Here is a 13,942-nt window from a genome sequence, read left to right as displayed (position 1 = left end):
AAAACTAGTAAACTTCTACTTTATCTCAGATTAACAGAGAACTTTTACTTAAACTGTACCTATCTAACATAAAGCTCTATATTCAATAGTTTTAACTCCCTGTAATATTTGGTGCGCGTATATACTTGTTATGGCTAGATTGGTGCTCAGCTTATCATTTCTTGTAAACAGACTAAAACTTCACTTTAGATTAATCGGCACTTATTTTCCACCCAAAATAATGCAGGCCGAAGAAAAAGTTGTAATAAAGCCTCTTGGTGCTGGAAATGAAGTGGGACGATCTTGTATTCACTTAAAATACAAGAACAGGGAAATACTTTTGGATTGCGGAGTTCATCCTGCGTACACTGGTGTATCCTCGCTTCCTTTTTTAGATCTTGTGGACCTCAGCAAAATAGATGCGATTCTCGTCACCCATTTTCACTTGGACCATGCGGCAGCTCTTCCATTTCTAACCGAGAAGACAGAATTTAAAGGCAAGGTGTACATGACTCATCCCACAAAGGCTATCCTCAAATGGCTGCTCAACGACTATATAAGAGTCATAAACAGCTCGTCCGAACAGGACTTCTATACTGAACAAGATCTGCAAAGTTGCTACGACAAAATAATACCAATAGATTACCACCAGCAGATAAATATAGAAGGCATTAAAGTTACAGCCCTGAATGCTGGGCATGTGTTGGGTGCAGCCATGTTTTTGCTTGAAATTGAAAAATCAAAGATTCTGTATACTGGAGACTTTAGTAGGGAAGAAGATAGGCATCTCAAAGCAGCAGAAAGTCCAGGATGTTGTTTAGACGCTTTGATAACTGAATCTACATATGGTGTGCAGTGCCACCTTCCAAGATATGAAAGAGAGGCCAGATTTACCTCTATTGTGTCCCATGTTGTACTCCGCGGAGGCAGATGTCTGTTACCTGTATTCGCACTTGGCAGGGCACAAGAGCTTCTGTTAATTCTGGAGGAGCATTGGGATGAGAATCCCCATCTCAAAGGCATCCCAATATATTACGCCTCGGCGCTTGCACAAAAATGTATGTCAGTGTATCAGACCTATATCAATATGATGAACGAAAGAATTCAAAAGGCAAGTCTGGTCAAGAATCCATTTGACTTTAGAAACGTAGAGTCAATCAAAGACATTCAATCTTTCAAAGATACGGGCCCATGTGTAATGATGGCAAGCCCCGGAATGTTACAAAGCGGATTTAGCAGGGAATTATTTGAGAAGTGGTGCAGTAATGAAAAGAATGGAGTGGTTATTCCTGGATACTGTGTGGAAGGCACACTTGCCAAAGAAATTCTCAGCGAGCCCAAAGAGGTTGAGAGTATGAAAGGCGGCCTACTCAAATTGAATATGTCTGTGGAGTATATCTCATTTTCAGCCCATGTAGACTATACCCAAAACATTCAATTTATTGATGAATGCCAACCTAAAAATTTATTTTTTGTACACGGAGAAGCTAACGAGATGATGAGATTGAAGAATTCGGTTCAAATGCGCAACGAAAAAAACTCTGTCAAGATGAATCTTTTTGCATTACGAAATGGAGAAGAGGGCAGCTTTGAAGTCATACGGGAAAACGAAGGTAGGATTTATACCGACAAACAAGGCGAATTTAATGCGGTTATTACTGCATCCAATCATAGGATTAAAGTATTTGATGAAGACGATCTTGATGAGTGTTGTTTTAAGAAGGTTGAGATTACTCAAAAACAAAAAATACCCTTTAATAGTACAGAAGTGCTAGTCAAGCAAATTTTATTCAAAGATTTTGAAGCGGAGGATTTCGGCAAGCATTTAAAGGTTGGCAATATTGCAATATCAATTAAAGAGCAGGAGATTACTATGGAGTGGAGCAGTGGATACTTGGATGACGTGATAGCTATTTCTATTCATAAGGCAATTAAAGACATTGGGAGTAATATCAAGAGTGTAAGATTGAGTAAATTAGATGAATTTGAGACATTATATGAAACTTTAAAAGGGCATTATGGAGATGTTACAAGAGAAGATGATAAAATAAACATTAGATGGATGAGTGCATGTGTAACAGTATCAAATGGGTCCATTACTGGAAATGATGAAGAGATGATAAAGAAGGTGAAAGAGATAGTTGAGAGAGTAAAGCAAATCTTTTCGTAACAAAGAGTAGCATGACTAAGATTTGACTACTATCATAATATCGATGGGACTATGGAGAAATAAAATTTAACAAATTGATGTAAATTGATTGTCTATACTGCATCATGACCTCTTTACAATAAGCATTAGCGAAGAACTTCGTGGTTAAAGCATGGCTGTTTTCCTTTTAATTTTTGTTCTTTGTTTAGCCCATGCAGAAGCAAAAGCTTGAGATCCTTCCACAAAGAGAAATTCTAAAATCTCTCGAAAATGCATTTAACGTCATTCCAATAGTTCCTAGAGACTGCATAAAGGCAATCAATAAACTAGTCTACAATATGAATCAACAAAATTTCTCGCAGGAAGTCTATAAAAATGTTTTGTTTTTAGTTCTCAGGGCCTTTACATCAAAAGATAACTACTTAAAGAGTGTCGTCTATTCGCTGTTAGAAATGCTCAGTACCAAGACATTTGATGGACTATTGGGAATCAACAGTATAATTAAGGACATTGATGACAAGCACACGCCTGTCAATATGAGAAATTCTGCCCTCAGGGTTTTATTTTCAAATCTACCTTTAACAATGCGTTTTGAATTTGAAAAACTTATTAAAACAGCACTACTTGACAACAAAACTAGAGATAATGCAGTATGCATATCCTCTGAGTATTTCAAAGACATGAAAGTTGATTCTAGGATTTTTGATAAAATTGACGATTATCATCTTAGCTTTTTCAACCGTCTACCCATAAACAGGTATACCTCAATGCTAGAGATCAGAAGGATAGTTAAGAATAATGAAGATGTCCATAAGATCAGCCAATACTTAACAACATCAACGGATAGCACCACTTTCTTTGAAGCAGCAAAAGCGTTAACTGTGATCAGACAGGAAATGGCAGCTCCGATGATTGATAAGGCAGTATCAACAATACGTGTACATTTGAAGAAGGGCCCGATAGAACAGTTTGCAAGTATGAAAATACTCAATAAACTCTCTGTTTTATTTCCAACAAAAGTAGCCAAAGCAAATAGAGAAATAGAAGATCTGGTACATGTCAATTCTAGGACGGTTTCAATGCTGGCCATCTTAACACTGCTAAAGACGGGCACTGATGAAACAGCCAGACAGCTATCTTCAAAACTGGAGCCTTTAATGAGTACAATGTCTGAACCTTACAAAATCATGGCAATTGAAACGATTGAAAAACTCACAAGAAACTCTAAGAGTGAGTATCTGGCATTTCTTAAAGCTTCGCTGTTTGATAAGGGTTCGATTGAATTTAAGAGGTTCATTTTGAAGAAGGTTGAGCCTTTATTGGCTGATTCTGATGAATGTCAAAAAGAGGTGATGAAATTTCTTTGCAGCTATGTTGAAGATCCTGAATACTATCAAATTTCAATGGATATTCTAGGACTTATAAGCCAATACATTCTCAACTCAAAGGATCTTATTCGTGTTTATAATAGACTTATACTTGATAATATTCATGTAAGGAACTCTGCATGCCAGGCGTTGTTTGATCTTAGCGACAAGTTTGATACTCTTGAAGCCCTAGATAGCATTCAGGACCAGGAAACTATGAAGATCCGATCATTTTTATACTCGAATGCTGATATTAAAAAGGGACGTTTTGATATTAATGAACTGGGTGATTTGAGGGACGAAGTTTTGAAGTATCTAGCTGCTCCTATTGAAGAACCTAAAGAAGGGGAGGCATTGGATGATAGGTTTATTAAGGAATGTAGGAGCATTCCTCTTACACCAGAAGGTTCGGACTTCTCAGTTGCTGTTATCAAAAAAATGTTCAAAGATTCAGTCGTACTTTTGTTTACCTTTGAAAATAAAATGTCGAGGATTGTTGTAAATTCCTGTCTGCTTACAATTGATACAGGCGCCGAGAAGCACTCGATTGAATTATCCCATACGGAATTTAAGGATACAACCACAGCCACAAGAGAATTAGAAGTATCGTTGAAGAAGGGGGATGTTGTTAATGGTGTATTTGAATACCAAATAAGCCCTGAAGATGAATTGACTGAGGTAGAAAATGATAGTATATCGTTGATTCCATTTGATATTAATGTTTTAGATTACATCAGGCCAGTTGTTGCTGGCCACATACCCACCAATAAAAGGATGGTTGAATCCAAATTCAAACTAAAGCAAACCGAGGCCATTTCTAGGATTGTTGGAGTATGCAACATGTTTTTGACAGCAGACAAGGATAGTTTTGAGCTGCAAGGATGTTATGAAGATATACCTGTAGTACTGAGAGGCAATGCAGTATACTCTAAGTATACTACAGTTTACCTTGAGATACTATGTGACAATAGTCATGTTGTTGACGAGATTGTTGCTGTACTTGATTAAAGTTTCTATTATATTCATTTGTATTTTCTATTTTCCTGACATGATAGCAAGTAAAGGATATTTCGCGTAGTTACATAAATATGTGCAGATGAAGAATAGATAAGGATGTTTGATCAGTATAATTTTTTTTAAATATTCAACTCTAATTGCAGACATGACTCATGAATGGGATTCTATTGGCTCAATACTTGTATCCCAGACGTTGTCTTTGACATTAAACATAATATAATATCTTTCTTAAGCTAAATTGCCTCCAAAATGCTTTATTTATACATTTGTCGTTGATAGACTGCCGGTTATAACCTTATCGTCTAGGACTGATCCTTCTGGAACATGAATTGAGCTGCCCTCTGGCGCCATAATAATCACAATACCTTTAAGCGTAACATTTTTACCAAATGTCACATCCCCAACAACAGTTAAGATCTCAAGATCAACAATGTCGGGGATGCTTTCAAAAGTCTCTTCAAACTCTGTTATTTTGGAAAAATTCCTTCCCAATAGCTTGACAATAGGATCGGTCTTTATTGACCTCTTGGGATTGTGATATAGGAACCCATTGGACTCCTCAAACAGGTTGCTTTCCACCAGAAACAGATCTGAACATGCCTTTATTGGCAAGAATCTTGTTCTGGGAACCAAAACACCACAGTTATTTTTAAAATGTTTGATGGCCGCACCCATCGCCGTTTCAAGCTGTATTACTGTCTCTCCATTGACAACTTTCTTATTTTGGATAATATCTAATGCAAACTCGTCCATATTTATCTCCTTTAATGCTTTTAATTTAATCCATATAGAGTTTGTGTTGAAAATCTTGAACTTTCTAACACTTGTAAACTCGCTTTTCTTATTATTTGGGACTTGGGCAATTTCAAGTAGAGTAAGAACACCGTCGTAGTCAATGAGAGTGCCGCCCTTCATATCCGCCCTTGTCTTTTCTGTAACTTCCATGCAGAAGTCATGGCCCTCTGCAGCAAAGTTGTGTAGTATTTTCAAATCAACAGTGGCTGCAAGATTATCGATGTTGCTCACAAACAGATACTCTTTGCCTTCGTTCAATAGCTCGTCAAGCAATCCGCTACTGACCAATGTGCGAAAAAGATCCCCATGGCCAGGAGGATACCACATCTGTTCCCCCGATATGGGCATAAGGTTCTCCGATGAAATTCTAGGATACATTGACTGGTGGATAGTCTTAATATTGCTGTGGTGCTTGATTAGCTTCTTTGTCCGTTCATCAGTGTTAAAGCTATTCATAAGTATAAGAGGAACACTCGTGTTGTATTTATCATTCAAGTACTCAAGCTGTCTTGTAATCAAGTCAATGAAGTTTTCTCCATTTTTTACCTGAATGGCACTCTTTGGTCCTACCATTCCCATTGTTGTTCCAAGCCCGCCGTTAAGCTTTAGAACAGCCAGCTTGTTCAATAAGCTTTCATTTTCCTTAGGACACTCTTCTAATGCCTGGTAATCAATAATCTTGCCCTTCGGAGGCTCAATTTTGTCCCAGTCAATCTTGGTGTTTCTGGTTTTCAGAAACCTTTGATATATCTGGAAAAATTCATCGAGCTCCTGCGGTCTTGGATGCACCTTTTTCAGCTCGCTTAGCTCCTCTTTCATATACATGGCTATTTTTTCGGACTGTATGTTCTCGGCAGGTTGCTCGACTGTCATTCGGTTACCCTCGTAGATTTTTTTAATATAAATGAAAAAATAAATTGCTATTTGTCCAATGTCAACAAATCTAACAGCAACTGCTATTGTATTTAATTTCATTCACCAATAGGATGTAGTTTAAAATTCCAGGTGAGCTAATCAGAAACATGTCTTATTTAACAAAATACAAGTAAAAAATTTTAGAGATATTTGAAATATGTCAAAATAAACTAGTTTAACAAAATTAGAATAGAATTTTCACAGTTCTTGACATATTTTTGGCAAGGCTTGTTTGTTAAATTGAATGAATAAATGTGCTCTTGAGCAAGCATATAATAATTTGACAGGAATGTTGATGTGATCATGAAAATAAAGATCAACAGCGAATTGAAAGTCCTTTGACACAATTTTATCAATTTCACAAAGCTTTTTAATAGACAAGTTAAAATAGACGTAATATTTTAAATAAAATGTATAATAGGCTATTAGAACATTGGATTCATCGTAAAGCTCAATAGAAAAGTGTTCCCAAAACTATTCCGTTTTTTCTTTGTGTTTTAGCATTAGTTTTAGATTTTCATTCTCTTCAAACTCTCGTATTGTATGACTTCGAGTCTTCCTGAAACTTAGTTTGAAACTATTAAATTGCCTCAAAGCCCCATATCGATGAGAAACAAGATATTTGAGAAATCTGTTGTTGTTTCCGTATATCTCGCCTCTTCTGCCATCACTTTCGACTTGAACAAGTACATAATATCAGTTCTTAACTTTAAAATGCACTACTTGTTGATTATTGTCCAGTCAATACTCATTGTTGGTATAATCCTAGGACAATCACTCTGTACAAAAACATCCATTCATTATTCAAATATCAACAAATGGTGGATAACATCGGCTCTTCTTACTGCAATGATGTTTACTAATATGAAAGCATTGTACTACATTCCCCTATCACTCTTTACACTGTACAAAAACTCAACGATTATTTTAATAGCCATTCTAGAACTATATTTCTTTGGAAAGAGTATCACAGTCCTGGGCTGTGTCAGCTTTGTCTTGATGATCTCCAGCTCATTGTTTGGAAACACGGTAGACAAGATTGAGCTGGTAGGATATTACTGGATGGTGGCAAACATTTTTTCAACAGCGGCGTATATTCTGTATCTAAAAAAGTTGATGGTAGTGGACATGTCCACCCGAACAGAGTCTGTGTTTTTTACTAACCTGCTGAGTGTACCCACACTATTCTTGCTTTCGATGCTGTTTGACCCAATGGAAATTCCAAAAATGACCCTGCCTCTGATAATTTCAATAATAGGCTCTGGAATTGCAGCATACTTTACATCGTTTAGCACCGCATGGTCCATGAAGATCCTAAGTTCCACCTCATATAGTATGCTGGGTGCCATGAACAAGCTAATAGTTTCAGCTTCTGGATTTTTAGTTTTCGATGAAAACTTCGAAAGAGTAAAAATGCTGGCACTCTTAGTTGGAATTCTTTCAGGAATGGTATACTCCCTCGATTCAATTAGAAAAAGACCATCTGCCACGCCCAGCTAGCACCAAGCTGGGAAATGGTATATTAAATGTGCTTTGGTTTACAGTGTTTAGCACTGTGGCAAGTCGAGTAGTTATAACTACTGTTTCGTGAATTTAAAGCTTCTTCAAGAAGCCAATTCTCATAGCTTTGGGAAACACCAGTACTTGTGCAAGAAGAATACTGTTTTTGAATGAGTAAATTGGTTGCTCCTCTTTTGCATAAATAGAATTGTAGTAATTTCACAGATGGCTAATGTCTAAAAAAATAAAAAGTTTTATTTGATCCTTCTAAGTATGAGACATTGCGTATTACAAAATGCTCTCATTGCTGGCAACTTTTTACTGCTTCGTGCAACTGGCCAAACGCAAATCAGCGAGCATACGTCATTGCTGAAAGAATTCTATAGCAACTATGATGGTGTTTGCAAGAAAGCTGTCAAGAAATTTTCTGGATATTCTGTTGGGGATAAATGCTGTAATGCGGATGGCTACATAGACTTGAAGAACAAATTAATTCCACTTTTAAATGATATGAAAAGAAAATTCGAATCAATAAACAGCATTTCGCCCATATATTGGTCAGAAGATTTGAGCATTATCGATAAGCAGCTTTTCGAATTGTTAGAAACAAGCATTATTAACAAAGATGTTATTCAATACATCATGAATGAAAATGTAAAGATGCATTTAAATCGTTGTACCTTGATTAGTTCATTGATCTTATATTTCAATGGTTCAAATGATGCCAACAGCTTTTCTACTTTACTTCATAATAGCATTACCAATAACTTCATAACTTTGGGTCTTGATGGAGCCATGTCAGACGATACTACAGATAAAGTAAATCAGGTTTTTATGTTTCTTAAAGGTGCAAGTGGGATGCTACAAAAGTACATTGGAACTAACAATCCAAAAGCAGTAGAAAATATGAGAATGATGGCTGGTATTCCAAAAAAACAAGAGCCGAATCAAGCTACCAAGTCATCCTTGCTGTTGCCAAGCTTCATAGTTCCGACACAGGATGGAAACTCTGGCATAGCCTTAGATCATGAAGTACTAGTCAAACTAGAGAAAACCTTAGATTCAATGTACTTGCATGTGCATGCTCCCATTATATCTGAGCTGTTTTGTTATTGCTTTATACTTTTGACTATTGAAATTGAAAAAAATCGTGGGTCACTACCGTTAGAAGTTAAGGATCAGTATATTAAAGCAATTAGTGATTTAGAAATATTAGATAGCATGGCAATACTATTTTACGATCTGCCTACCATGGCCAAAACAGGGAAGCCCAAGTTTTCTAAAGACATCTGCCGCAATATTTTTATGTCTATGCATAGGAAAACGGTTCTTGAGACCCTTCACAAAACTATCATAAAGTCATATTCTGAGGATCCGAGTGTCCAACTAGGCGAGGTTCTTAGAACAGCTTTTGGCACTATCCAACAAGAATTAATTAATAGTGGGAAACCCCTCGAAGTCTATGTGAACAAAAACTCAAAACTTGTTACGATAGACATATTGGCTAACATGTGCTGGGCAATGCTTCTGTCAACATTTGTGATAGACGAGAATGTCAATCTTGATAATGTTATGAGAGAAATAGAACTGTTTGGGAGCAGGTCAACAAGTCCAGCAAGGCTTTATATGCATGAAATGCCAGATATTCTGAACATTTTAATTGGTAAAAAGCCAACTGATAAAAACACACAGAACAATATAGTCTTTAGAAGTATACTCCTTAAAGTTGGGTCGAGGCATGAAAAACCTTTATTTTCAGCTGAAGGGACTAAAAATGGATTGATGAATCGCATTTCCTTCATTATAAAAGACAAAGCTACTATCAACCAATATAAAACCTATGTAATAGTGTTGAATGTATTTCTGTTTGTTATTGACGCTTTGCTGCTGCTATTTTATTGGAGAGCTTTGAAAGCTAACAGAGTATTTGCAAGTGAAGAGTCTGTTCATTAATATTACGCTTTTACAAAAACCAACTAGAAAGCTAAGTCGGGGTTCTTAGATAGGTTTTATTCATTTCATCAACAGTCTCCTTTCGTGCAGTTTCTTAATTAAAGGATCAAGCATCTTTCTAACCCTCTCCCTTTTTAAGCTTAATAATTCATCTTTGTTCATTGACTTTATATTAATTTTACATATTTCAGCAATTCTGCTGTTATGCTTTGCAAACATTTTCAAAAACTTTACAAATTGGTCTTTTTCAACAAAATCTTCCTTAAAAAGCCCAATTTTCATCCTTTTACCGTTGTATTTTACACCATAAAACTCCTTTCCCTTTTTGTCTTTCCACAATTCAATAAATACAGCACTTGCATATGGCACCAGTTTTGAATTTTTAGTATTCAGTCCAGCCAGTAAGGTCACCAATGTTTCACCCGTAACTGAAACAATGCTAATGTCATTGTTAGTTAAAATACTCAAAATAAACTGGCTTAGCTCACCAAAATCAACAGCTGTTGAAGTAATATCCTCCTTCATCTTTGCCAAATTGTCTTCAAAATTCATCCTCATCTGGGTCATATAATCTTCCATCTTCATCAAATCGCAGTCAAACCTGCTACATTCAATTGGCACTTCATTGCACAACGACCCAATAATCCTGTCAAATTCGCCGCCAGAAATAAGCTCTTTGGTATCATTTTTGGAGAAAAGAGAGTTTCGCACATCCAAGCATTCCTTCTTGCACCCTAGATTACTTACTGGATGTAGAGTGAGGCTTGAATACTCCAATGCCTCAGTGATACTTCTTAAAAACACGTAGTTTCTGTTATTTTTATAAAAATATCCCTGAATTTTTACATCAGCAAATATACTTCCAGTACTGGAGTCAACATTATTCGAAACAGCACTTTTCATATCGCTGCCATCTATATTTTCTCCCATATTTACGTTATTAATGATTTGGTTATAGTCAGTATTGTTGAAAGTTCTTTTTTGAATGTAATCATGAAATGGATGTTTTCTACGTCTTACATAGCTAATGTTTTTATAGGAAAACCTAGGATAGTACTCTTTCTTTATAAACCCTGCTAGATCGTGCCCCTGCTTATATCCTTTGACAGTTAGCATTCCATGCTCACAGTGAACCAAGAAACAGCGAGTCCTTCTACATTTAATGCATATTCTCTTGCTCCACCCTTTATTTCTCCCCTGCTCAGGAGACCTGTCGCCATTTCTAGCAAACACAATCAATCTTTCAAGGCTCATATTTTCAGTCACTTCCCCATATTTTGGGTTGCATAGAAAATTAAAGTCATTCATTGTTTGATTATTATGTATTATTCTAAATTGGCACAGTACAACAGCAATGTAGACTATAATCATAGAGTATGCAGCGATCGTATATTTGTAAATAACTTGAAACAAACGGTAGCAAGTTGAAATGAATGGGCAGTGGTTTCAAAGTGATGTTTATTAAGCTACACACCCATCATACCGTATCTGATAGTCTGGAAGAAAAGAATTGATGAAGATGCCAATTTAATATGATTGGGCTCGATTTGTTTCCTATTGATCGGCTATTTTGAGCTCACTGATTGTGCAAAGTATGCATTCTTATATGCATTATAGTTGTTCGGATAAAGGTCCATAAGAAGGATATTCTGTTCTAAGCTACATTAACTTAGCTTTAAAAGATAGATGAATGAGGGACGAAGGTCTCAGATAATGCCAATGAAATACAAAGAAGTGCTAAAGCACCCGTCATTGGAAACAAAACATGGTTTATAGACTGTTGCCTTACTATGTAGATCGCGAATCTAGCTTTAAAGCCGTTGAATCACAGATGTGTGAAATTTATTTATGCCATAGCTTTTTCTAAAGTAAGTATAAAATCGAAAGTTAAAAGCCATGAAAGCGCTATTTATTCATTCTTGGAAACTGAAACATTCAACTTATTCTGCAATTCATCAATGCTGTGTGAGATTGAATCAATCTGGGACTTGATTTTTTCAATCCCTTCGTTTAAATTAGTAAATAAAATGTCTGCCTGAGCTTTGAGGTCTGCGCCAATTTCCTTTCCTTTGTTTTCCATGGGTAGGTTTAACAAAAAAAACAAAATAATCTTTAAGCATAAGAATGAAATTTAACAAAAAACGGGTGTTTTCGACTTTTTATGTGGGTACTTGAATAAACAAACACCGAGCAGTCCTGTTTTTTGCATTCTAACAAGTACATTTAATACTCAGACTTTATTGAATAAATCCTTTAGATTTCATCTCCTTTTCGATTAACCTCCTCTCCTTTTCTGTCATTTTGCTGTAATATACCATTTCAATCAGAAATTCCTTACTAAATGCTCCATTACTATTCTTTATGCAAATCTCTAAATCTTTTAAGCTTAAGTCTAAACCTAAAGCAATACCGATGGAGTGGAACTTAATCAAGTAGTTGGAAATAGCACTATTACCGTCAAATAAGTTCGTCAAACTGCTATATACAAACTCATAATTTCTATTTCTGTCAACATAGACAACTCTACTCTCAGCCATCAGGCTGTGGCTCTCTCCTGGCTCAATGATATAAAAACATCTATTGGTACCAGTCTTAACAACAGGGGGCAGAAAATGAATATTCTTGACAAGCACAGTCTTAGATGAGTGTTCCTGTAACAGTCCAAGTATTGTCCTGTTATTTTCAGAGGAGCCAGCAGATATTTCAACATCAAAGGTAAGTAAAGACTTAATTTCAAAGAGAATATCATTAAAACCAGTAATAAAAGTATAATCAAACGAATACCTCTCAATTTCTGATATCTTATATGGGCAATCTTCATTTTTTGACACTTTGTGCATACTCCTCTTGCCATCTCTTATAGCAAACTTGTTAAATGAGTGTCCAAAGAATTCATATACATCATCAATATCAATAGTCTTGTTGTCATTGCCATCGTTGATACTGTCAATTTTAAAGTTTGTATCAACGTATTTGCGAAATATGTTAAATGACAGCTGAAATCCGTACTCTTCAACAAACCATCCATTAATCTTCCAATAGCATTCGTTTAAAACACTATAAATCTGCCTTAATGTCTCTTCTCTCTTTAACGTTTCTCTTTCCTCTTCTAATAAAACCTGCTGTTCAAGTATCTTCTTTAAATTAGGACGTTCCTCGTTCAACAATACTAAAAGAGTGTTTTCCAGTGCTGCTAAGTTGGATTTTCTTAAAATTTTGAACTTTTCCTTGTAATTTAAATGATATGTTTCTTCTTTGAACCAGTTTCCAATATTACCCTGAATAACAATGCTCCCCCGTAGCTGAGCATTGATCGTTCTGCTATGTTTGCATTACCATCTAAGCTGCAGGCATCTGCATAGGAGTAGTATCTATCCATTTTCCTCTTTAATACATCATACACCTCAGGCTCATGCTTATCCACATCAGTTATTATTAGATTTCTATTGAAATACTCTGCATTGTTTATGCCCTTTCTTGCATTTACATCCTTCATGGACACTTCAATACTCTCTTTTCTAAATTCACTGAAATCCTCACTGAAAAGAACATTTCTGTCTATGAAAATACTTTTGAAATACTCAAGTAGAATATTGGGATTGTCAATAATGAATAAGGGGTTTTTAAATTCAATGTACTTCCACTCAACACTCTCCTTTTCAAATCTAAATAGAATGGATTCAAGGACTGTTAGCTCCTTGGTTAGCATACCAATATTCATTTTAATATCCTCACTCTCCTTCTCTGAAATATCCTTTGATTTTTCTATGTTTGAAATACGCTCAACTACGCTGTTAAATTCTTGTATTTTCAGGCCCATTTCTCTTTTATTTTTTAAAAGCCCTTCTTCAATATTTTCTACTTCATTTCTCAGAGGAATTAACTCAGTCAATACCTCTTCCTTTTTTATTATCGAGTAAATCCATTTATAAAGAACTGCACAGGTCTTGGAGGCATTCTCAACCTTTTCAAACGAATACTTGTCCAATAGGCATGCTTTAATGTTCCGAATGATCCTAGTGAAGACATCCTTGCTAGCATCATCACAGCCATCGAGCGAGCTATTGTTGTCGCCAAAAGACAATACTTTGGCTATAAAATCATCTCGCTTGAGATATCCCTGCAAATACCCCCACTCGGTATCTTCAATACACCTTCTAACACCAAATATGTACATTCTATTGTCCTCCTGACAATTTCAGGTGGACTGTTCATTCCTTTAATTTCACTTAAATGCGTTTTAGTCAATTCAGAAATGCTTGTTTTA

General features: G+C 35.9%; 8 protein-coding genes across 8 annotated transcripts; 4 read left to right on the top strand and 4 right to left on the bottom strand.

The window, feature by feature from the left end:
• Positions 1-220: 220 nt before the first annotated feature.
• On the top strand, positions 221-2,149 carry VICG_00042 (uncharacterized protein; the record flags this gene model as incomplete). Its single annotated transcript, XM_007603433.1, has 1 exon — positions 221-2,149. The coding sequence occupies one exon, from the start codon at positions 221-223 to the stop codon at positions 2,147-2,149; it is 1,929 nt and encodes a 642-aa protein (XP_007603495.1).
• A 191-nt stretch (positions 2,150-2,340) lies between these two features.
• Positions 2,341-4,503, top strand: VICG_00041 (uncharacterized protein; the record flags this gene model as incomplete). The annotated part of the gene is made up of 1 exon (XM_007603432.1): positions 2,341-4,503. The coding sequence occupies one exon, from the start codon at positions 2,341-2,343 to the stop codon at positions 4,501-4,503; it is 2,163 nt and encodes a 720-aa protein (XP_007603494.1).
• Positions 4,504-4,770: 267 nt separating this feature from the next.
• VICG_00040 (uncharacterized protein) lies at positions 4,771-6,282 on the bottom strand (the record flags this gene model as incomplete). The annotated part of the gene is made up of 1 exon (XM_007603431.1): positions 4,771-6,282. One exon carries the CDS (start codon positions 6,280-6,282, stop codon positions 4,771-4,773), a length of 1,512 nt encoding a protein of 503 aa, XP_007603493.1.
• Positions 6,283-6,828: 546 nt separating this feature from the next.
• VICG_00039 (uncharacterized protein) lies at positions 6,829-7,722 on the top strand (the record flags this gene model as incomplete). The annotated part of the gene is made up of 1 exon (XM_007603430.1): positions 6,829-7,722. One exon carries the CDS (start codon positions 6,829-6,831, stop codon positions 7,720-7,722), a length of 894 nt encoding a protein of 297 aa, XP_007603492.1.
• A 273-nt stretch (positions 7,723-7,995) lies between these two features.
• On the top strand, positions 7,996-9,675 carry VICG_00038 (uncharacterized protein; the record flags this gene model as incomplete). The annotated part of the gene is made up of 1 exon (XM_007603429.1): positions 7,996-9,675. One exon carries the CDS (start codon positions 7,996-7,998, stop codon positions 9,673-9,675), a length of 1,680 nt encoding a protein of 559 aa, XP_007603491.1.
• Positions 9,676-9,735: 60 nt separating this feature from the next.
• VICG_00037 (uncharacterized protein) lies at positions 9,736-11,046 on the bottom strand (the record flags this gene model as incomplete). Its single annotated transcript, XM_007603428.1, has 1 exon — positions 9,736-11,046. One exon carries the CDS (start codon positions 11,044-11,046, stop codon positions 9,736-9,738), a length of 1,311 nt encoding a protein of 436 aa, XP_007603490.1.
• Positions 11,047-11,912: 866 nt separating this feature from the next.
• VICG_00036 (uncharacterized protein) lies at positions 11,913-12,839 on the bottom strand (the record flags this gene model as incomplete). Its single annotated transcript, XM_007603427.1, has 1 exon — positions 11,913-12,839. One exon carries the CDS (start codon positions 12,837-12,839, stop codon positions 11,913-11,915), a length of 927 nt encoding a protein of 308 aa, XP_007603489.1.
• Positions 12,840-12,910: 71 nt separating this feature from the next.
• On the bottom strand, positions 12,911-13,852 carry VICG_00035 (uncharacterized protein; the record flags this gene model as incomplete). The annotated part of the gene is made up of 1 exon (XM_007603426.1): positions 12,911-13,852. The coding sequence occupies one exon, from the start codon at positions 13,850-13,852 to the stop codon at positions 12,911-12,913; it is 942 nt and encodes a 313-aa protein (XP_007603488.1).
• Positions 13,853-13,942: the final 90 nt, after the last annotated feature.

Source organism: Vittaforma corneae (genome assembly GCF_000231115.1).
Source record: "Vittaforma corneae ATCC 50505 unplaced genomic scaffold supercont1.1, whole genome shotgun sequence".
Taxonomy (NCBI): domain Eukaryota; kingdom Fungi; phylum Microsporidia; family Nosematidae; genus Vittaforma; species Vittaforma corneae.
Note: the sequence above shows the minus strand (reverse complement) of the source record. Positions and strands in the feature narration are given on the sequence as shown.